We start from the raw sequence: 21,921 nt of genomic DNA, 5'->3' as shown, positions 1-21,921 counted from the left end.
GGCCACTTTAAATCTAGTACAGATAAAGCCAGTGACACGAAGGGAGGGGTAAGTATAAAGACTCGATGAACCCATGCTCATAGTTTCCATATGAATGTTTGTTATTCCACTTTAAAGATACGCAAATCGAAAAGTCCAAACCTTAACCTCCGATGCAAGCAATTATAGACAGGAAAAACATCTAAGGGTAGCACTGATGCATTTTCAGGTATGTATATTTTATATTTGTGAACATTGGAGTTTTAAAATGATTTTCATCAATATTATTTAAATAATGAAAGTTGTGTTCAGAGATTAAGTAATAGTGTATAATGTGTTTCCTTTATCCTCTGTATACTCAGTTAAGCAGCCATGGTAACTGAATCCAAGATTTTTTTCTCTTTCTGGTCCCAGATTTGATATCCCTTCTACACCTGGTTTCATTTGTTCTCCTATTAAGTCTGCTACTTATCAGTTTTGTTTTGTTGTTTGAACATTTTCAGACTTGAATTTTTCTTTTCATATACATACCCTTATCTGCTCTTGTTTTCTTCTTTGTGATTTATATTATTGATCGGAAGTTAATACTTTATAATATTTCCTTTAAAAAGACTTTAAGGCATGAGTATCCAATTCACTGTTTGTTTCATGTTTGTTTTGAGTCCTATTTCCTTCTAGAAAACAAAAACAGCACATAACACCACTGCCCTTTTAATTACAACATTTTACCTTAGAGTAAAAGCTAAATGGTTCAGGATCACTATGGGGCAAGAACACCATCTCATCATTTCCTGAGACACATCTGACAGTGGCCTCCATACTCTTCCTAACAAACAGGCAGACAAAAATAAGGGTGTTTTTCCACCTTTAAGGCTCTCATGGATTTTTTGTTTTTTTTGTTTGTTTGTTTGTTTGTTTTGGCCTGTATGATCTTCCTGAATGACTTCAAAACTCATTTTATCTTCACCTAAATGTTAAATTAGCACTAGCAGCCATAGTAGTATGTTGAATAGGCAGGACAATAAAAACTCTACTAGCTAAATAAAGAACTGATTAAATAGACAATCTTGAGATTCTCAAACTTAAGTGGAAGCAATAAATACCATTCCATCAGCTTCAGAAGTGATGAGGGTTAAGCCCCAGTTCTATCTTTATGGTGGTCAGGAGCTTCATGCATTAGGGAAATTGAGAGAATGAAAATAAAAGGGAAAAAATAGAAAGGCAATTAATTCCATATAACCTTCACCTGCCACAAACCCCCCTGAATTTCATTTAAAATCACTATTATGAGAGAAACTCAGGGACTAATCTTGATTTCACAACTTATTCTTTTGTGTAATTCTTTATTTAAATAATAGAGAACCATAGAGCTATATTTAGATATCTCTTCAGCCAGTCACTCACTGAGAAAGTCAGACATTGCATGTAATTTTAACTTGACGCCCAGCTTTTTACTAGGGAAGTTTTCAAGCTTGCAAAAGTTAGATGGCATAATATACTCAATTCTCATATCCACATGACCAGTTAGCATCATATGGCCAGTCTTCTCTCATGTCTTTCCTATTTCATTCCATCAGTCACTCCATCAGTGTTCAGTCTCCCTGCTTGTCTCATCAATGTTTTCCTCTAGTTGGTTTGTGTGCATCAGGGACCAAACAAGATCCACACATTGTATTTGGTTGCCATGTCCCTTAAGTCTCATTTATCCTATAGTTTACCCTCTCCTCTTGATTTCCACCTGAACTTCTCCCACCACAGCCTTTTAATTAGAAAATATAAAAATCTCTGGAAATGAGTTGAAAAACAGTATACTGAACACTGCTTACCCTTCATCTATGGTCACCAGATGTTCACATTTTGCCTTATTTTATGTCTCTCCTATATATATTTTTGGAGAACCATATGAAAGTAAACTGCAGGCCGGGCGTGGTGGCTCACCTTTGTAATCCCAGCACTTCGGGAGGCCAAGGCGGACGGATCACTTAAGGTCAGGAGTTTGAGACTAGCCTGGCCAACATGGCAAAATCCCGTCCCTACTAAAAATACAAACATTAGCCAGGCTGGTGGCGCACACCTTTAATCTCAGCTACTCGGGAGGCTGAGGCATGAGAATCACTTGAATCTGGGAGGCAGAAATTGCAGTGAGCTGAGACTGTGCCACTACACTCCAGCTCCAGCCTGGGTGACAGAGCAAAACTCTGTCTCAACTGTCTCAAAAAAAGGTAAACTCCATACATCATGATACTTTATTCCTAAATTCTTTGTCAAGTATCTCTTAAGAATAAGAACAATTCCTTGCATAACCACAATACCGTTATTGCATCTGAAAAATTAAGACAGAGTGCCCTAAGCAGGGTCCTTCACACGTCTGGTGGTGCTGGTTCTCCCTCCACAGGCCTGTCATCCTGAAAGAGCCTGAAAGAGTGATTAATTCATAAGAGCTAATGTTGTGTTTATTTTATTTTATTTTTATGTATTTATGTATTTATTCAGAGATGGAGTCCCACTCTGTTCCCCAGGCTGGAGTGCAGTGGCACGATCTCGGCTTACTGCAACCTCCACCTCCCGCATTTAAGCAATTCTCTTGCCTCAGCCTCCCAAGAAGGTGGAATTATAGGCACACACCACTATGCCCGGCCGATTTTTTTGTATTTTTAGTAGAGACCGGGTTTTGCCATGTTGGTCAGACTGGTCTCCAACTCCTGACCTCAGGTGATCCACCTGCCTCAGCCTCCCCAGGTGCTGGGATTACAGGCGTGAGCCACACTCCTGGCCTAATGTTAGGTTTTTAAATTTAAATTTTTTTTTTTTTTTCTTGAGACGGAGTCTCGTTCTGTTGCCCAGGTTGGAGTGCAGCGGCGCGATCTTGGCTCACTGCAGGCTCCGCCTCCCGGGTTCACGCCATTCTCCTGCCTCAGCCTCCCGAGTAGCTGGGACTACAGGCGCCCACCACTGCGCCCGGCTAATTTTTTGTATTTTTAGTAGAGATGGGGTTTCACCGTGGTCTTGATCTCCTGACCTTGTGATCCGCCTGCCTCGGCCTCCCAAAGTGCTGGGATTACAGGCGTGAGCCACCGCGCCCAGCCTTAAATTTAAATTTTTAAAATTTCCCCAATGGTCTAAAGAATATTTTCATAAGTTTCAAGTACTGCATTTGGTTATTATGTCCGGTTAATATCTTTGAATCTAGACCTGTCCTCATGCTCTTTTCGTTTCTCTAGTTGACATGAGAATGTTCTGCATTCTGGGTTTGTGTGGTTGTTTCGTAGTGATTAAACCCAGATTAAATGTTTTCTAGAGGCAAAGTACAAAGGTGATGTTTGTGTACTTCTGATTGCACAAAATGACAGTCTGTCCCACCAGGCTAAGTTCAACGCTAAGTTCCATCATTTGGCTAAAGGGTGGTGTCACCCAGACCTCTCCACTGGAAAGGAACCTCGCTTCCTTTGTAATATTAAATAATACGCGGCACAAAACTGTGAGCCCATGTACTGATCCAATTCTCTGTTTCCCTCAGCAATCTTTACATCTATTTCTCTGATCATAAAACCAAAAAAAGTGCAAAAAAGGAGGGGGATTCCTATATTCCCCTATCTACAAATAATTATTAACATTTTTGTCTTCTTTCCAGGACTGGAAAAAATATATTTCTTTTTATTTTATCTCTTGTTACATGAAGAGGAACATCATGTAGAGTAGACCAAGTTTTCACCAAGCTCTTTCTTTTTTTTTTTTTTTGAAGACAGAGTCTTGCTCTGTCACCCAGGCTGGAGTGCAGTGGTGCGATCTCGGCTCACTGCAGCCTCCGCCTCCTGAGTTCAAGCGATTCTCCTTCCTCAGCCTCCTGAGTAGTTGGGATTACAGGCATGTGCCACCATGCCCAGCTGATTTTTGTATTTTTAGTAGTGATGAGGTTTCACCATGTTGGCCAGGCTGGTCTCGAACTCCTGACCTCAGGTGATCCGCCCGCCTAGGCCGCCCAAAGTGCTAGGATTACAGACATGAACCACTGTGCCTGGGCTAACCAAGCTTTTTTCCATAGCAAATTATTTCCCACCTTATAAAATATTCTTCTATGACATGATTTTAAATGATACGGCATACTTATTCCTACGGATGTGCCATAATGTAATGCCTAACCAATAACTTAATGCTTAACCAATGGTCTATGGTTACTCATTTAGTTTGTCCCTACTTCTTTAATTATCAGCAAGATGAGCTTGTGTGTGTGTTGATCATTTAGAGATATTCTTTTGTGAACTGCACTGTCACGTCCTTCGGTGAATAAAGCCTCCTTATTAGGAGGTTTATCTTTCTTATTGAATGCCAGTTTTTTATTATGTACAGCAATTGCTTTTTAATTTTGTTTATAATAATCTCTAAAAGTCTAAATTTTAGTTGGGTTCAGTGGCTTTCTTTTCTTTTCTTTTTGTCTGATTCCTCTCATGATTGGCTAAGATTGGTTGTTCCAATAAATTCTATTATTTTTTTAAAAGAGTACTAAGCAGTGAACAAAGAGCTTCGCATATATTCTCTCTTTTTAACCTTTATAACTTAATTTTATGAAGTAAATCATTTTACTTTTACTTGGTTTACAAATAAAGAAACCAGGGCTTCAAGATCTTAAAAACTGGCTTGGGTTTCTACCATTTGCATGTGGGGCTGCCAGAACCTTACCTCAGGTCTACTCAGTCAGGGCACACGGGTGTTACAGACTTTGTGAGCTCTTGGGGATCTGAGAAAGCCTTGCTGTTGTCCTAGTATGAAAGACAACAGACTAGATGAGAATTACTGAACTACAATCTTTTTCCCACAGGCATTAATATTTTAAATGTAAGTTCCAGTTCAACATGGGTTCACATGCATTGAACAGAAGCCCCAGTTAGTGGATTTCTAACAGTTGGTGGCTTCAATAAAATTAAAATGTCTATATCTTGCATGTAAAAATCCAGAGGCAGAATCCAGAGCTGGTATCACAACTCCATGATCAACATGGACCCAGGAGTCTAGCATTTTTTTTAGCATGAGGCTTCCATTCTTCAGAGGGCCTCCTAGTGGCCACTGCAGGGCCAGGCTGCACCTCCATGTTCCACACAGCCGAAGAGGCAAGAGGGCCTTGAAAACTAGTTTTATAGTTGGGCACACTGCCACACCCAACAAAGTGTGCTTGCTAAAGAAGAAAGGGAAGTTAACAGCTTTTGCAACAGTCTTTCCAGGATATATCTAGAATTTAATTTATTTTTTTAACACTTCTGAGTCTTCAAGTCAAATATGTTCTATGATATCTTTATTTGTTGCTTTGGTTGTATTTGCTCTGGTGATTTTTGGCTATATTTATTTTCACATTTGTCTTCTACATTATTGTTTGATTTTCTGCATTGTGACTCTGCTTATTCCAACACTTACTTTACATTCTTTTATATATCATTTAACTCCTTTTTTGATTTTCTTCTTAATCAACTTCCTTCATATTTCAGACTCCTAATCAGGAGTTTTGCTTTAATCTTTTATATCATAGAGAGGAATTTTTTAGAAAAAATGTAAATATAGAGAAAGACAAAAGAAATAATAAAACACCTGCATACCCACCACCTAGAGCTCATAATCATGAACATTTTCTCATACTTGTTTTGTTGGCTTAAAATTCAGCCAACCCCCCACCTTAACTCTGGCACTCCCAGACACCTTTACCGTGCTTCTCTCTCCCTTTTTCAACGCGCTTATCAAAACCTACATTAACATACGGTTTCCTTAGAGGTTACATCCATTTCCCTACCTCTGGCACATAAGGTCCACCAGGGCAGGATCTTTGTTTTGTTCACTGATGATTCCCAAGTACCTATAACACTGTGTGGAACATATAAACACTCAATAAATATTTGTTGAATTAAAAAATGAAGGAACATTACATTTTTTTAGATCTATTCATGTTGATATGTAGACTTAGTCCATTTTCTTTAACTGCTACATAGTACTCCATTATCAGCAAAATAATAAATATAGCCAACGTTTAGTAAGTGCTTATTGTGTGCTAACCACTATTCTAGAGGCTTTACATTTTTTACGTAATGCTTAAATAGACCTGGGGTATAAGTACTGTTATTAATCCCCAGCCCCCATGTTACAGACAAAGAAATGAAGGCCAACGAGTGGTACAGCTGGATTAAAACCTAGGAGTTTGGCCCCAGAGGTGCACACTAAACTGCTGTGCTTGAGCGCTATAAAATAACCACATTTATTTATGTATTTTCTCTAGTGATACTTGTTTGCGGTTTTCCAATTTCAGTGAACTTCCTTATGCCTACCTGTTGTGCGTATGTGGACGTTTCTTGGGGAAATATAGCTCCAGTGGCATACCTATGAAATCCTTTGCTTATTTTTTGAGAGAACAGAGCAGAGCAGATGCTAAAATTGCCTTTTTTCCTTGGGAATTTTTTTTTTTCTCTAATAGAATACATGTTCCCTGAAGGCAGGGATTTGTGTCTCCTTTGTCCACTGCTCCATTCTGAGCATCTAGAATGCCAGGCACATGGGAGGTGCTCGGTAAATATCTGTGAATATATTAATGGCTCTTGGCTACAGTGCTCTTTTGGCCTAATTATGCAAACTCTTTTTATTCACCCCTACCCCCACCAAGACGGAGTCTTGCTCTGTCTTCCACAGCTGAAGTGCAATGGTGTGATCTCGGCTCACTGTAACTCTGTCTCCTGGGTTCAAGCAATTCTCCTGACTCAGCCCCCTAGTAGCTGGGATTACAGGCACGCACCACCACGCCTGGCTAATTTTTGTATTTTTAGTAGAGATGAGGTTTCGCCATCTTGGCCAGGCTGGTCTCAAACTCCTGACCTCATGATCCACCCGTCTCGGCCTCCCAAAGTGCTGGGATTACAGGCGTGAGCCACCACACCCAGCTGACAAACTTTTTGTAAGGCCCCAAGCTGTGTGAGAACTTCTATTTACTCATTTTTGTACAATGAGAATTTTACCCAAACCTTAGATTCAGTTCACCCCCAATATAGTTTGGCTGTGTCCCCCCTCAAATCTCATCTTTAACTGTAGTTCCCATAATCCCCACGTGTCATGGGAGGGACCTGGTGGGAGGTATTTGAATCATGGAGGCGGTTACCCTCATGCTGTTCTCGTGATAGTGAGTTCTCACAAGATCTGGTGGTTTTATAAGGTGCTTTTTCCCCTTTTGCTCAGCACTTCTCCTGCTGCTACCATGTGAGGACATGTTTGCTTCACCTTCCACCGTGATTGTAAGTTTCCTGAGGCCTCCCCAGCCATGCTGAACTGTGAGTCAATTAAACCTCTCTCCTTTATAAATTACCCAGTTTCGGGTATGTCTTTATTAGCAGTGTGAGAACAGCAAATTGGTACCACAGAGAGTGGGGCGCTGCTGTGAAGATACCCAAAAAATGTGAAAGCAACTTTGGAACTGGGTAACAGGCAGAGACTGGAACTAATGGAAGGGCTCAGAAGACAGGAAAACGTGGCTAAGTTTGGAACTTCCTAGAGACTTGTTGAATGGCTTTGACCAAAATGCTGATAGTGCTATGGACAATGAAGTCTAGGCTGACGTGGTCTCGGAAATGCGGAACTTATTGGGAACTGGAGTAAAGGTCACTCTTGCTATGCAAAGAGATTGGTGGCATTTTGCCTCTGCCCTAGAGATCTGTGGAACTTTGAACTTGAGAGAGACAATTTAGGGTATCTGGTTGAAGAAATTTCTAAGCAGCAAAGCATTCAAGAGGAAGCAGAGCATAAAAGTTGGGAAAATTTGCAGCCTGATGATGTGATAGAAAAGAAAGCCCCTTTTTCAGGTGAGAAATTCAAGCCAGCTGCAGAAATTTGCATAAGTAACGAGGAGCCAAATGTTAATCACCAATACAATGGAGAAAATGTCTCCAGGGCATGGCAGAGGACTTCATGGCAACCTCTCCCATCACAGGCCTGGAGACCCAGGAGGGAAAAATGGTTTCATGGGATGGGTCCTGGGCCCCCTGGCTGTGTGCAGCCTTGGAACTTTATGCCCTGCTTCCCAGCAGCTCCGGCTAGCCATGGCTAAAAGCAGTCAATGTACAGCTCAGACCATTGCTTCAGGGAGTGCAAGCCCCAAGCCTTGGCAGCTGCTACATGATGTTGGGCCTGCGGGTACACAGAAGTCAGTAACTGAGGTTTGGGAATCTCCACCTAGATTTCAGAAGATGAATAGAAATGCCTGGATTTCCAGGCAGAGGTGTGCTGCAGGGGTGGAGCCCTCATGGAGAATCTCTGCTAGTGCAGTGCAGAAGGGAAATGTGGGGTCAAAGCCCCCACACAGAGTTCCCAGTGGGGCACTGCTGAGTGGAGCTGTGAGAAGAAGGCCACTGCCCACCAGACCCCAGAATGGTAGATCCACCAACAGTTTGCACCTTGTGCCTGGAAAAGTCACAGACACTCAACGCCAGCTTGTGAAAGCAGCCAGGAGTGGAGCTGTACCTTGCCCAAGGCCATGGGAACCCACCTCTTGCATCAGCATGACCTGGATATGAGACATGGAATCAAAGGAGATCATTTTGGAGCTTTAATATTTGGCTACCCTGCTGGATTTTGGGTTTGGATGGGGCCTATAGCCTCTATTTTGGCCAATTTCTTCCATTTGGAATATGTGTATTTACACAATGCCTGTACCCCCATTGTATCTAGGAGGTAACCAACTTGCTTTTAACTTTACAGGTTCATAAGCGGAAGGGACTTGCCTTGTCTCAGATGAGACTTTGGACTTGGACTTTTGAGTTAATGCTGGAATGAGTTAAGACTTTGGGGGACTGTTAGGAAGACATGATTGTGTTTTGAAATGTGAGGACATGAGATTTTGGAGGAGCCAGGGGCAGTCCCCACCCAAATCTCATCTTGAATTATAGTTCCCATAATCCCCACGTGTCATGGGAAGGACCCAATGGGAGATAATTGAATCATAGGAACAGTTACCTGCATGCTGTTCTCATGATAGTGAGTTCTCACAAGATCTGATTTTTTTTTTTTTTTTTTTTTTTTTTTTTTAGATGAAGTCTTGCTCTGTCGCCCAGGCTGGAGTGCAGTGGCACGATCTCAGGTAACTGCAACCTCCATCTCCCGGGTTCACGTGATTCTCCTGCCTCAACCTCTTGAGTAGCTCGGATTACAGGTGCTTGCCACCACGCTTGGCTAATTTTTTTTTTTTTTTTTTTTTGCAGATGGGGTTTCACCATATTGGCTAGGCTGGTCTTGAACTCCTGACCTTAGGTGATCTGCCCGCCTCAGCCTCTGAAAGTGCTGGGATTATAGGCATGAGCCACTGCACCTGGCTGATCTGATGGTTTCATAAGGGGCTTTTCCCCGTTTTGCTCAGCACTTCTCCTTCCTGCCGCCACGTGAAGAAGGACATGTTTGCTCTCCCTTCCACCACGACTCTAAGTTTCCTGAGGCCTCCCCAGCCATGCTGAACTGTGAGTCAATTAAACCTCTTTCCTTTATAAATTAGCCAGTTTGGGGTATGTCTTTATTAGTAGAATGAGAACAGACTAATACAGCCCTTAAAGGAGACTGACAGAGAGGATTCTTCTTGGATCCCAGCACCTCTGAATGCTACTGACATTCTCCTTGAAGACTTTAAACTGGGACATAGAAAACAGATTCCATGGCTCAGCAGCCTGAGAGCAGGGCAGGAGCCAAGCTGTAGATGACGTGGGCAGTCTCCCCTGAGGCCAGGTGTGGCCAGACCTGGGCAGTGCTGCCACCCACCCCACCAGGGCCAAGTCCTGTCCTTGGAGAGTCAGGCCTCAATCACTGCTAGCCTCAAGTGTCCCCAAGCCACAGTGATGGAGACAGAGGACTTCATGGCTAGGGGGATTCAGGGAACAGTTCCCACTCTGCCCTACTTCTCTTACCTTTACCCCTTATACATCCAAAGTAGACCATGTTCGTGAGATCCAAAACCAGATTCCCAAGGAGCCCTCGTTCTCATTTGTCAGTGTGGTCCCACAAACTGCTGAGCAGAAATTCCTTTCAGTATCTTGCATGTGAACAGCCCCTTTTGTAGACTCTTACAGCTGTGCAGGTTTCACCTGTGTTTGTGTTCTGTTGGTTCAGTCACGAGCAGAATTGGGGAAGGACTCAGGCACACCTACCTCAGTACTAATTTTTTTTGGCTGTCTTTTCCCAAAATGTCATAGATCAGTTACAGATAACAGAAGAGTGACTGTACAGGAAAACTGTCACTTTGGGCTGTCTGTGCTGCTTAAATGGGAAGGCAGCTGAATCTTTGATCCCAATTTTTAAATGTCTTCTTACTCTAACTATGAGGTAAAGGAGCCGGCACATCAAACATTTTCACCTGCAACAAATAGGAATCATTTTCTTTCTTTTTTTTTTTTTTGAGGCGGAGTCTGGCTCTGTCGCCCAGGCTGGAGTGCAGTGGCTGGATCTCAGCTCACTGCAATCTCCGCCTCCTGGGTTCACGCCATTCTCCTGCCTCAGCCTCCCGAGTAGCTGGGACTACAGGCGTCCGCCACCTCGCCTGGCTAATTTTTTTTTTATTTTTAGTAGAGACAGGGTTTCACCGTGTTAGCCAGGATGGTCTCGATCTCCTGACCTCGTGATCCACCCGTCTCGGCCTCCCAAAGTGCTGGGATTACAGGCTTGAGCCACCGCGCCCGGCCAGGAATCATTTTCTTATGCACCAAATTGAGAACTTGGGAATGAGTGGCTCTATTCTTTCTTTTTTTTCCCCCTTGTCTGCTCTCCACATCCCATTCATTCTATTTATTTTATTTTGTTGAGATGGAGTTTCACTCTTGTTGCCCAGGCTGCAGTGCAATGTCACAGCCTCAGCTGACTGCAACTTCCGCCTCCCAGGTTCAAGTGATTATCCTGCCTCAGCCTCCCAAGTAGCTGGGATTACAGGCACCTGCCACCATGCCAAGCTAATTTTTTGTGTTTTTAGTAGAGACAGGGTTTCACCATGTTGGCCATGCTGGTCTCAAACTCCTGACCTCAGGTGATTCCACCTGCCTCAGCCTCCCAAAGTGCTGGGATTACAGGCATGAGCCACTGCGCCCAGCCTCATTCTTTTACATTTCTCTTTATGTGAAAATCTGCTCTTTGGTTTCGTTCTTTACTCAAGAGCCATGCTGACATCCAAGCTTCCATATCTTAGGAAGCATCTCACATTGCGTTTCATTAACAAATCCATTCATCAAATGTTGAGTAGAGGCCTGTGATATGCCTGGCCTTTTAGGAGCTGGACAGAAAAAAGTTCCTGATCTCAGGGAACCTACATCATATCTCATGAAGCTTATGTTCTAGTAAAAGAAATAGATAATAAATAAATATACGTCAGATGGTACCAATGCCAGGAAGAAAAGAAAGCCAATGTACAAGGCAACAAATGGTGGCAAGAAAGCCCCTTTCAGGCCCTCTTCTTCAGCATATCCTTAAAACGTGGGGAAAGAGTGCTGGACAATCCTGGCTATACAATCGTACTTCAGCAGGACTCCCCAATAGTTGTGAAAGTGATGTAGGTATGTTTGTCCATGAACTTCCCTAGTAATATAAGACCACTCTGTGTATTATGAAATCCCCTGGGTCTCTCAAATGTGTGACTCTCAGATCCTAAAACGCTCATCTATAAAATAAAAATGACTACATCCCAAGGCTATGGTGAAGATTCAATAAGCCAGTGTCTAAAAATGGCCGGGCAGTCAGTCAGCAGTAACCATGTGCTGGCTTTTCTTTCCCCATTTTTCCCTTCCCCTTTCCCGGACTCTTACCTTGATTAAAAACAGCCTTCTCCCCAAGCCATACACATGATCTGACAGAGAGCCTTATGAAGGAACAATTAGAAGGCAGACTCATTTTTCTTTATTATAAAATTTCCTCAATCCCATAGAGCCTCAATATCTTCAGATAACTTGGCATGACTAGAAAATAATTTCTTCTTGGGTTCATCTAGAGTCTGAATGGCCTTAGGCAGGTGCTATTATGTAGAGGAAGGTTCATGAAAATGCCATGAAGGAACTAAGGCATTGACTTATAGATATCCTAACATGTGAGCACATGAGAAAGAGACATGAGACATGTTTGGGAGTTGGAAGTTGACTACCACATCTCTCTCTAACACATCAAAACCAGGATAAATATGGAAACTTATTTAAAAATCTAAATCTCATTTCCTCCCATTGCCCTCAGTGGTACCATATTAATAACAAAAAATAAATTCCTGGTGAGTAATATTTTTTATATTATGAGAAACATTAATATTGACAACAAAAAAATGTAGCTTCCTTACCCTGACAGTTGAAATCCAGGTTAACTGAGCCCCCTTATAAGGCTCTTAATTGTTTTTTCATTATACGACAAATCAAAACCAAACTCATTACGCTTTCACCAGATCACCCCCACTCTGGCCTCTTCTTTTGGTGTACACAAAAAAGCTCTCTGTTAGAAATAGGCGAACACATCCCTTTGACCCTGATCAAGATGTTTAGCTTCTCAGTGTCTTGGGCTCAGACCAGATGAACTCCAAGGGGGTTCCTGTACATCTTCTGTACTTTTCCTATGAAAGTATTCTTCCCCTATTCTTCCTTCCTTCATCCATTTCTACTTCCTCTCGGGTCATAAGCCACACCTGCAATATCGGATTGCCCAGTTCAGCAGGGTCTTCTTCCATTGTTCCAGCAGCTCCAGGAATGTGGTTGTGGTGAATCTCCTGTATAGCTGGGCAATCTTTCCTCATACAGCCTCTCCAATGAGCGAGGACAAGCACATACCACACTGCATATCTGCACTCTTTGTTAAACAGATACAGCTTTTAAGTCCTCATTCATCCCAGCCTCCAGAGAGAGGGTAAGGACAAGGACTCCCGGTAGTGAGGAGAGGAGATTTAGGACCCACCTTAGGAAAATTGTGAAAAATACAAAAAGCTAGTAGTCATTTTCCAAGTAGACCTAGATGACGAAAGATTTGATATATCACCTGTCTGACCCTCCATTTTTATATTCACAGAATTGGAATACTGCCAACTTTCTATTTTGATCTTGCTTTTATTAATGAGAGCCCTGGCCTCATAAAGAAACACACCACAGTCCAGGCCTGCTGGCTAGGAGCACTGTGGAGCAGAGTATTCTTTGGGGTCCAACTGTTCACTACTTAGCCAACCTAACTGGCCCCTGTTCTCACTGTTTTTCACATTCCACTGCTTATTTGGTTGTAAAGTATACTTTTCTCCCCATCTCTGCCTTACCATTGCATCACATTAGACAAGCATCCTTTCACTTCTGTGCAAGGCTCTACAATTAAAAGAAATAATGAAAAGGTACTTCTCATGATGGAAAATTCCATGTTATCCAGAGATATGAATAAGGAGAAAAGACAGCTGTCAGCGAGCATCCTTTGAGCCTAACTGAATCCATGTAACAAACCATTTGTGATGGTGCCAAAAGGAACCAGAACATTGCAAAGGATGCAACATGCACTACAGTGGGGTTCCCCTGACTTTGCTTTGATTGAAATGTAAAGACTCAAAAAAATTCTGGAACACTGCAATAAGATTGACAACTTTTAAGTTTTCAAATAAGATCATTAAAAAGCAAAGAAAGGCTACCCTCTATTATGGCCATTTCATTTAAAAAGGATGTTTTAGTGGTATGCCCATACAATGTAATATTTTATTGAGATACAAAAATAGTAAAGTTCTAACACATCCTACAACATGGATGAACCTTGTTAACATTAAGCTACATGAAATTAGCCAAACACAAAAGGACAAATACCATATGATCCACTTACATGAGGCATGTAAAGGAGGCAAATGCATAGAGACAGGAAGTGGCTGAGAGGTTACCCAGGGTCGGGGGAGTGGGGAATAGGAAGTTATTGCTTAATGGGCACAGAGTGTGTTTGGAGTGATAAGAAATTTTTGAAATAGATAGTGGTGATGGTTGTATAACATTGTGAGTGAAGTTCCACATAATACAATGCCAGTGGACTGTATACTAAAAATGGTTTAAATGGTCAAAACTGGAAGGCATTTTCATACACACAGTGGAAAGCACAGAGGTTCACCCTTGGGTGCTTTCATTGAGGTAGCAGAAAGGACAGGTGCAGTTCCAGGTGAGTTTGTCAGCTGAGCTGTGAAAGAGAGAGTTCTGGCTCATCTGCTGAGAATGAAAGGGTCTTGGCATTAGATCTTATTTCTTCTGACAACAGCTCTCTACTCCTTTGTTCAGCCTTTTATGTTCTCCATGATCTGGTCCTGGGCTTACTTCACCAACGCACTCACTACGATGAAGCCTTCACTTCAATCAAGCCCGGGAGCACACCCAGCTCTCTGCCACCTCCATCTCCTTAGTCGAGCTGTTGTTCCTGTTCCTTGGTTCAGCCACCTCCTCCCCATCTTCAAGGCCAGCTCAGGAACCATCTCCATGTGGAGAAGATCCTTTCTCCCTAATTAGCCTTCATCCTCCTCACTGCCTCCCCAGCCTTGACCACCATGGCATTTGAGATACCACTCCCCACTGGCCCTTACCCACAGCAGTGGGCCGATGACGGCTTTCCATTGGTTAATCCTGGGTAGGCGCCTTCGCATACAGAGCTTATTTGGCCTATGCTTCCCTAAACAAGTGCTAAAGGTCTTATAAGTACTCAGTGGACACCCACCTCGGCCTCCCAAAGTGCTGGGATTACAGGCATGAGCCACCGCTCCGCCCTCCAATTATTTCTTAGGATTCCTGGAAGTAGAGCTTACAGGTCAACGGTAAGAACCTATTTTTAAGATGCTTTTTAAATGACATACGGGTGAGAAAACAGATTTAGGGTACAGGCTACTTTTTTAGTACTTTGATGTGCTCAAAAAAATTTTAACCAGTTAAAACTCCAACTTTTAAAAAATAAATTCAAAGAATTTAAACAGATGTTTTTCCACATTCCACCCACTTCAAACTATGAAAGTATGTAAAAGCACAGAAATCTAACATTGATTTGGGAGACAAGACATACCCTAATTTCAAACAATTTTTTATTAGTTCTTTAATCAAATAAGAAAAAAAGGTTAAGCAGAAAAAAATGAACCCACATTTGTAAAAAGCGATTTCCTCCAAATTTTAAAGAAAAAAATTTTATTCTAAGAAATACATATTCATTATAGAAAATTTGGAAAATACAGAGAATAGAGAAAACATGAATTGCCCAGAATCCAACAATACACAGATAACCTTTCAGTTTTACTATTTTCTATACATGTGTATTTTTAAACAATTTGCTCTTTTCTTCTTCCCCACCCTACCCCCCAAAAAAGTGGGGAAGGCAGCTCCTGGCAGGCCACACCTGAGCCTGCCTCTCCACCATTCCATCCTCACCATCGGCCTCCCTTCCGCTGAGCTGTGGCCCGTTTCCTCGCTTATGTCCCAGACTTTTGTATAAACACACAATCCACCCCATGGCATGCCAAGGCTGCTCTGCCCCTCGAACTGCCAGTGCCCAGTGAAACGGGAGGACTCAAAGTCAACTGCCAAGCTACCTTCTTCACTCCAGAGCCAGCCTCCAGGGAACACCGAAGATTTATCTCAGCTGACCAACAACAGAAGCAGTAACTAATACCTCTTAAAATGTATATAGCACTTTAAAGTTTAAAAAGTCCTCCCACACACATCTAATCTTCACAAAACCCTCTGAGGCAAACAGAACAAGTATCCCCATTTAACAGAAAAGGAAACCAAGGCATAGAGGGGTTGGGTGAAAAGCAAAACTAGTGAGTGGCAGAGCTTGGATGTGGAGCCATAAACTGACTCCAAGGTCAGAGCTCTTTATCATAGCCATTATTAGCAAACTATTTTTAATCTGACCACTGGAAATTAACAGAAGGATCTTTAATCCTCTAATCTAGTAGCCTCTTAGTAGTTGCATATAAGGAACGTAAGGCCCGGAAAAACTAGATGATTGACCAAAGTCGCCAGCTAGTAAGTGACGCAGTAGGTCTGAAGGCACAGTCTTCAGACTCCCAGGCCAGTGCTCACTCCGGTCGTCCCTAGAGAGAGAGAGATGGTAATAGGTGGTCTCTAATCCGGTGTCTTCTGCTTAGCCACATGTCAATCAGGAATTAAAATCCTAAAAGCGTAGAATGTTAGAGCCAGAAAGGACCCTAAGGACCACTCAGGCAACGCCCTGGCTTCACAGATGAGGAACGTGAGTCCAAGCCCCGATGTTCCATTCTGTGTATCTTGCACCCATCATGTTACTTCGCTTCCCAACACAGAAATTAAATCTGGCCAAAGATGTTTACTTCCTGCTTTGACACTCAGTGTCTCTTTGACAGTCAGAATGAGACAGGCTACAGATCAGCAAAGCGAAAGTGAAATTAAACAGGATTTGACATTCAGAAGATACTTGGTTGGTAACGGATTTACCCACCATGACTGTATCACAAAATAACCAACCTCTGCTGGGTTCCAAGGAGGCTCCGCGATTCTGCCTCTGCCCTGCACCTCCCCTCCCCAGTGAGCCAGAGAGGGTCTACTGAAATATGTCCCTGGTTTAGGAAAGGGTGCCCACGGTCCTCCACAAGTCACATGGCCCTACAACTTGTGAAAATGTAGCGATACTCTGGCCAAAGGCTTCTACTCCACAAGTCAACCAGGAGCACCTCCTCAGGCTGTCCCTCCTCCTAAGGTCACTATCTCGGCACCATCGAAAGCCGCCCGTGACTGTCCATCACCTTGATCTTCCGCAGTTCCTTGGTCCCATGGCTAGCCTTGTCTCTCCGGTGAGACAGGAAGCCCTCTGAGGGAAAGGGACCACTTCCTCTATTGAACAACTACGTGCCAGACAATGTGCTGGGCAGGGTAAGACATGGCTCCTACCTTCCAGAAACTTACAGAAGGATATGCAAAACCATGTGCGAAAAAGGAAGCGCAGTCATGTAGAAGTAAACAGGAAGCCAAGGAGCCCAGAAGAGGGGCATCTACTGGAGGGCTGGGGGGGATGCCCGGTCTTAAAAGGCAAAAGAAGGCGGGAGGGCAAGCCAGGCAGGAAGGCCAGCGTCAAGGAGAGAAGCGGCTTTGTTTACAGGAGATAAAAAACAGTTCGAAGTTGCTGGAACATCAAGCACAAGGCAGGGAGCGGTGGGAGTTCAGGCTGGAGCGGTGGGGCCTAGCAAGGTGGCCGCAGGCACGAGCCCGCGTAATTCCCAGCAGCTAGGTACAGGGAGGGCCGCTTACGCAATTCGCAAGTGAACGAATTTGGGTGCCCATGGTGAGGCTCTGTCAATGACGGTCGGTGGTGGCGCCGCCAGCCCCCATCCCCCGTGCACCTGTGCGCCTTCGCAGCTGCCAAAGCAAACGCAGGCTGCCCGACTTCGCCAGATTTTCAAAGCGGGCCGCCAACCCCGGGCCACGGCCACGGCCGCCCCGGGCCCCCGCCCCCGGACCCCTCGTTTATGCGCTCGGGTTACAGCGCCTGTTGACGCACTGTGACTGTGGCAGCCGCCTGCGCGCCAGCGGGGCCCGGCGGTTTTCTCTGCAGTCGTCACCAGGTTTTCCCGAAGAGTCCCTCCCGACCCGGGGCTGGGGGCGGCGAACGCTGTCTCGGCCCGGCTGGCCCCAGGCGGGGCACGGCGGCGGGGAAGGGGCCGGGGCCGCCGGGGCTTGCGCGAGGCGCAGTACCGGGAATCCGTCCCCCCGGGACAGCGCGGCGGGAAACAGGACGAGCGCCCTCCTCTCCGTGCCCGCGCCCCCAGGCGCCAGGGGTGGCAGCGGCCTCAGGGGTCGAAGGAGGCGGCTCGGGTTCCCCGCGCTGCCAGACTCAGGCACGGGCTGGGGCTGGGGCCGGGACCGGGGCAGGCGCCCGCGGCGGGGGCGCAAGCGGCGCCCGGGAGCGGCTTGGGGCAGGGGCGCGCTCGGCCGGGGCGCTTGGTGGCCCCGGGCCCGCGCACTGGCGCCCAGACCGCTGTCATTACCTGGCCAGTGTAGTTTTCCCGGAGCCCGGGAGGCCTCGCAGGAGATAGAGGTGTTTCCTAAAGCTGTGGCGGCGCGGAGGTGTCCCCCGCGGGGGCGGCCGGGGCGGCCGCTGCCGCTGCTGCTGCTGCTGCTGCTGGAGGCTCAGCCTCCCAAAAGATTGAAGGAAACTGTCCTCCATGGGCAGGAGGGCTGGCTGCGAGAGCCCCGGGTTCCCTTTCCTGAAGTCACGGTCTTGGCCAAAGCTGTTGTTTTTGTGACTCTCCGGCCATGTGATGGATAGAGGGGCGGGCGCTGGGAGCCCAGCCCCTCCTTTCCACCCGCCGGAACCGCGCTGCGTGGGAGTGGGCGTCCCTACCTGGAAAGCTGGGGACGCTGGGAGACTGACAGCCCGGAAAACAAGGGTGACGCACCCACCCCCACCTCGACCCCCGCTCCGACTCCTGGTGCCCTTCACCCTGAGGGAGGGGAGGGGAGGGGCCCCGTCTAGTGGGTCTCTGGGACACTTTCCCGGCCTGGAAACCAGGCCTCCTGCCACAGCCCTCCCCAACCCCAGCCCTGACCTGCCTAGACCCTGAAAGTGAAATCATTTTAGTTGATGATTAATGAGCTGCCCAGCATTGTAAATGGCAACAGTAAAGGCCATTGTCTTCCCTGATTTGTGGGCACCAACATCTGGCTGGCGTCCCAAGGGCTACCACCACTCTCTCAGGGCCTGTATCTTTTCTTGTTTCATCTTTCTTTAACAGCCTGCCAAAAATATTATTAGAAAGCTTTGTTGCCTCTACATAACTTTGAATCTCTTCTTCCTCAGAAAAAGCACCCATAAAACTCAGATTGGTTTATGAACAGTAGCATAAGGGCTACCGCCCAGGTACCTGTCCTGTTGCCACCTGAGAAGTGGGGGGCTTCTTGGAGAACTCTTGCAGATCCCAGGGGAAGGTGGCAGAGTCTACCGAAACCATTTATACAGAAGTATCCAGACTTAAGTTCTCAGTTCCGGGAACTAGGGAGCACCCATTGGTTGATCACCACAGTGACTCTCCAATAGTTCATCCTCAAGAGCGTGACAGACTGATCCTGTTTTCTGAACCAAAATTCACCATGCCTGCCTGAAAGAAACAACATTCAAAATTGACACCATCCTGGCAAATCCAGAATATATGGTGGCTTTAGCTATAATAATTATTGTAAAGTAATAAATTCTATTTCCGGCAGCTGAGATACTAAAATTGTGAAAAGAAAGTATGAAAAAAGTGTGATTTCCTTCTAAAACAAAATCCAGAGATTTCACAGTTAGCTTTTAGGAGGGGACTGTCCAAGTGGGGAGGGGCTGTGTGCTGAGCAGTTCCCTTTCCCCTGGGGATTTCTAGGGGTGGGGTAGGGTGGAGTGGGAGATGAGCTGCTCTCCCTTGAAAATCCATTCCCAGCACGGAAGAAGAAGACTTTCTTCATTCTTCTCAGCACTGCTAAGAAACAATGGAATTTCAAAGACCTCTAAATATTAGGAGGGAACCCATAAGGTACAGAAAATATACATGAATGATAAAAATAGTGACACAATCTCTGTATCCTATCATATTTCTTACAGGAATGTTTTGCCCAGCCTCGCATGCTACCTTTTTCATTTTAACATGCACTGGCTAATATGGGGGCCACTGGTCACATGTGGCTAGTGAGCACTTGGAATGTGGCTACTGCAAACACACTGTGCCCGGGCCCGATGCAGTGGCTCACACCCGTAATCCCAGCACTTTGGGAGGCCAAGGCAGGAGGATCACTTGAGGCCAGGAGTTTGAGACCAGCCTGGGCAACATAGTGAGACCCTGTCTCTACCAAAAATTCAAAAATTAGCCAGGTATGGTGGTGTGTGCCTGTAGTCCTAGCTCCTCGGGGGGCTGAAGTGGGAGGATCAGTTGAGCCAGGGAGTTTGAGACTGCAGTGAGCTATGATGGTACCACTGTACTCCAGCCTGGGCAACAGAGCAAGACCCTGTCTCCTAAAAAACATAAAGTAAAATTTTAAAAATACACACTGAATTTTGAAGATTCAGTACGAAAACAGAAATACTAAAATTTTTTTATATTGGTTATATGTTGAAGTGGTATGCTGGGTATATTGGTTTAATAGATTATTAGAATTAATTTCATTTATTTTTATCTTCTATTGTGGCTACTAAGCTGCAATAGGAAACATGAGTGTGCTCCTTAGGAGAGGGGGCTGAGCTCAGAGCTTTGGAAATCCTTGCCCCTGTGAGAAGGAGATAGAGAAGAGAGCAGACAGCTGAGGAAGGGGTCCTGAGGACACCAGCATTTAAAGACTGTGCCCTCAAGTGGATCTAGCAAAGGAGAGGATGACTGAATGACCAACAAGTAAACAGAACACTGAAAGATGCAGGGAGACCCAGGGAGGGAGTCAGCAGTACCTGGAGACGACCCTGCACGCTTTCCTTTCACTTTTCTTTAGTTGACATTTAACTAGTCAACAAACTCTATTTTCCCCAACGTATTCCTCAAAACCACAGCTTAAAGTAAACTGGGTATCTGTTTCCTCTCACTAGAGGCAGTGAGAGGGCAAGGATCGTGTCTTATTTATCCTTGTCAGCCCAGGCTGTACCACAATATCAGCCTGACATTCAGAAGGTGCTTGATAATTGTATACGAACCTAAACTATTTTCTTAAAAGCTAATCCTGAGTTTGGGATTTACTAAAAATTAAGGCTGAACAGGCTGAGTGTGGTGGCTCATGCCTGTAATCCCAGCACTTTGGGAGGCCGAGGCAGGCGGACCACCTGAGGTTGGGAGTTCCAGACCAGCCTGACCAACATGGAGAAACCCCGTCTCTACTAAAAATACAAAATTAGTCAGGCATGCTGGCACATGCCTGTAATCCCAGCTACTGAGGAGGCTGAGGCAGGAGAATTGCTTGAACTCGGGAGGCAGAGGTTGCGGTGAACTGAGATCGTGCCATTGTACTCCAGCCTGGACGACAAGAGTGAAACTCCATCTTTAAATAAAATAAATGGCTGAACAAGATAGTGATAATGTAAAGGATTAACATAAACAGATCTCACTTTGCTACACTAGAAACCATTACTATCATGGACATACAGAAAATAATCTTATAAACACCATTTTTATTTTGTTTTGTTTTTCTGAGATGGAGTCTCGCTCTGTCGCCCAGGGTGGAGTGCAGTGGTGCAACCTCAGCTTACTGCAAGCTCCACCTCCTGGGTTAACGCCATTCTCCTGCCTTAGCCTCCCGCGTAGCTGGGACTACAGGCACCTGCCACCTCGCCCAGCTAATTTTTTTGTATTTTTAGTAGAGACGAAGTTTCACCATGTTAGCAAGGATGGTGTCAATCTCCTGACCTTGTGATCTGCCGGCCTTGGCCTCCCAAAGTGCTGGGATTACAGTCGTGAGCCACCGTGCCCGGCCATAAACACCGTTTTTGGCAAATGAAGAAACACTGAAATTTTTCTCTAACTTTAACAAGATGTGGAAAAGTAAGAAGGTGTGAAGGAAGAGCTAGTGGAAACCAGGAATATAACCCTCAAACCTAGAGCTCCAAATAACCCTGGACTTGGAATGCTTACCAATCAATCAGTGGCCGGGCATGGTGGCTCAGGTCTGTAATCCCAGAACCTTGGAAGGCTGTGGCAGGACGATCACTTGAGGCCAGGAGTTTGAGACCAGCCAGGGCAACACAGCAAGATGACTGTATTAGTCAGGGTTTTCCAGAGAGACAGAACTGATTGCATGGATGGATGGATGGATGGATGGATGGATGGATGGATGGATGGATAGATAGATAGATAGATAGATAGACAGACAGACAGACAGATATGGAGTTTATTAGGTAGTATTAACTCAAACGTAGATAGATAGATAGATAGATAGATAGATAGATAGATAGATAGATAGATAGATAGATAATATATATGGAGTTTATTAGGTAGTATTAACTCAAACG

The 21,921-nt window shown here is 44.9% G+C and overlaps 1 protein-coding gene and 1 non-coding gene across 11 annotated transcripts in view; both read right to left on the bottom strand.

Moving 5' to 3' along the window:
• The window catches only part of N4BP2L1 (NEDD4 binding protein 2 like 1), a 42,899-nt gene extending 24,558 nt beyond the window's left edge, over positions 1-18,341 (bottom strand). The window contains exons 1-3 of one of the 10 annotated variants that reach the window (XM_023208797.2): positions 17,951-18,341; positions 6,285-6,492; positions 5,756-5,826 (exon numbers count right to left, since the gene is read on the bottom strand). In XM_023208797.2, coding sequence (XP_023064565.1) covers positions 5,756-5,826; positions 6,285-6,492; positions 17,951-18,129 — 458 coding nt within the window. In that variant the 5' untranslated portion in view covers positions 18,130-18,341. Of the gene's footprint in view, positions 1-5,755; positions 5,827-6,284; positions 6,493-14,999; positions 16,025-17,950 lie in introns of those variants that run through there. The other 9 variants (XM_023208796.2, XM_023208795.1, XR_004228682.1 and 6 more) reach the window with 9 other exon arrangements.
• On the bottom strand, positions 10,150-10,276 carry LOC111540541. The gene has a single exon (XR_002731018.1). It is a non-coding gene; the product is annotated as a small nucleolar RNA SNORA16B/SNORA16A family (small nucleolar RNA).
• Positions 18,342-21,921: the final 3,580 nt, after the last annotated feature.

This window comes from Piliocolobus tephrosceles, chromosome X, assembly GCF_002776525.5.
Source record: "Piliocolobus tephrosceles isolate RC106 chromosome X, ASM277652v3, whole genome shotgun sequence".
NCBI lineage: Eukaryota > Metazoa > Chordata > Mammalia > Primates > Cercopithecidae > Piliocolobus > Piliocolobus tephrosceles.
Note: the sequence above shows the minus strand (reverse complement) of the source record. Positions and strands in the feature narration are given on the sequence as shown.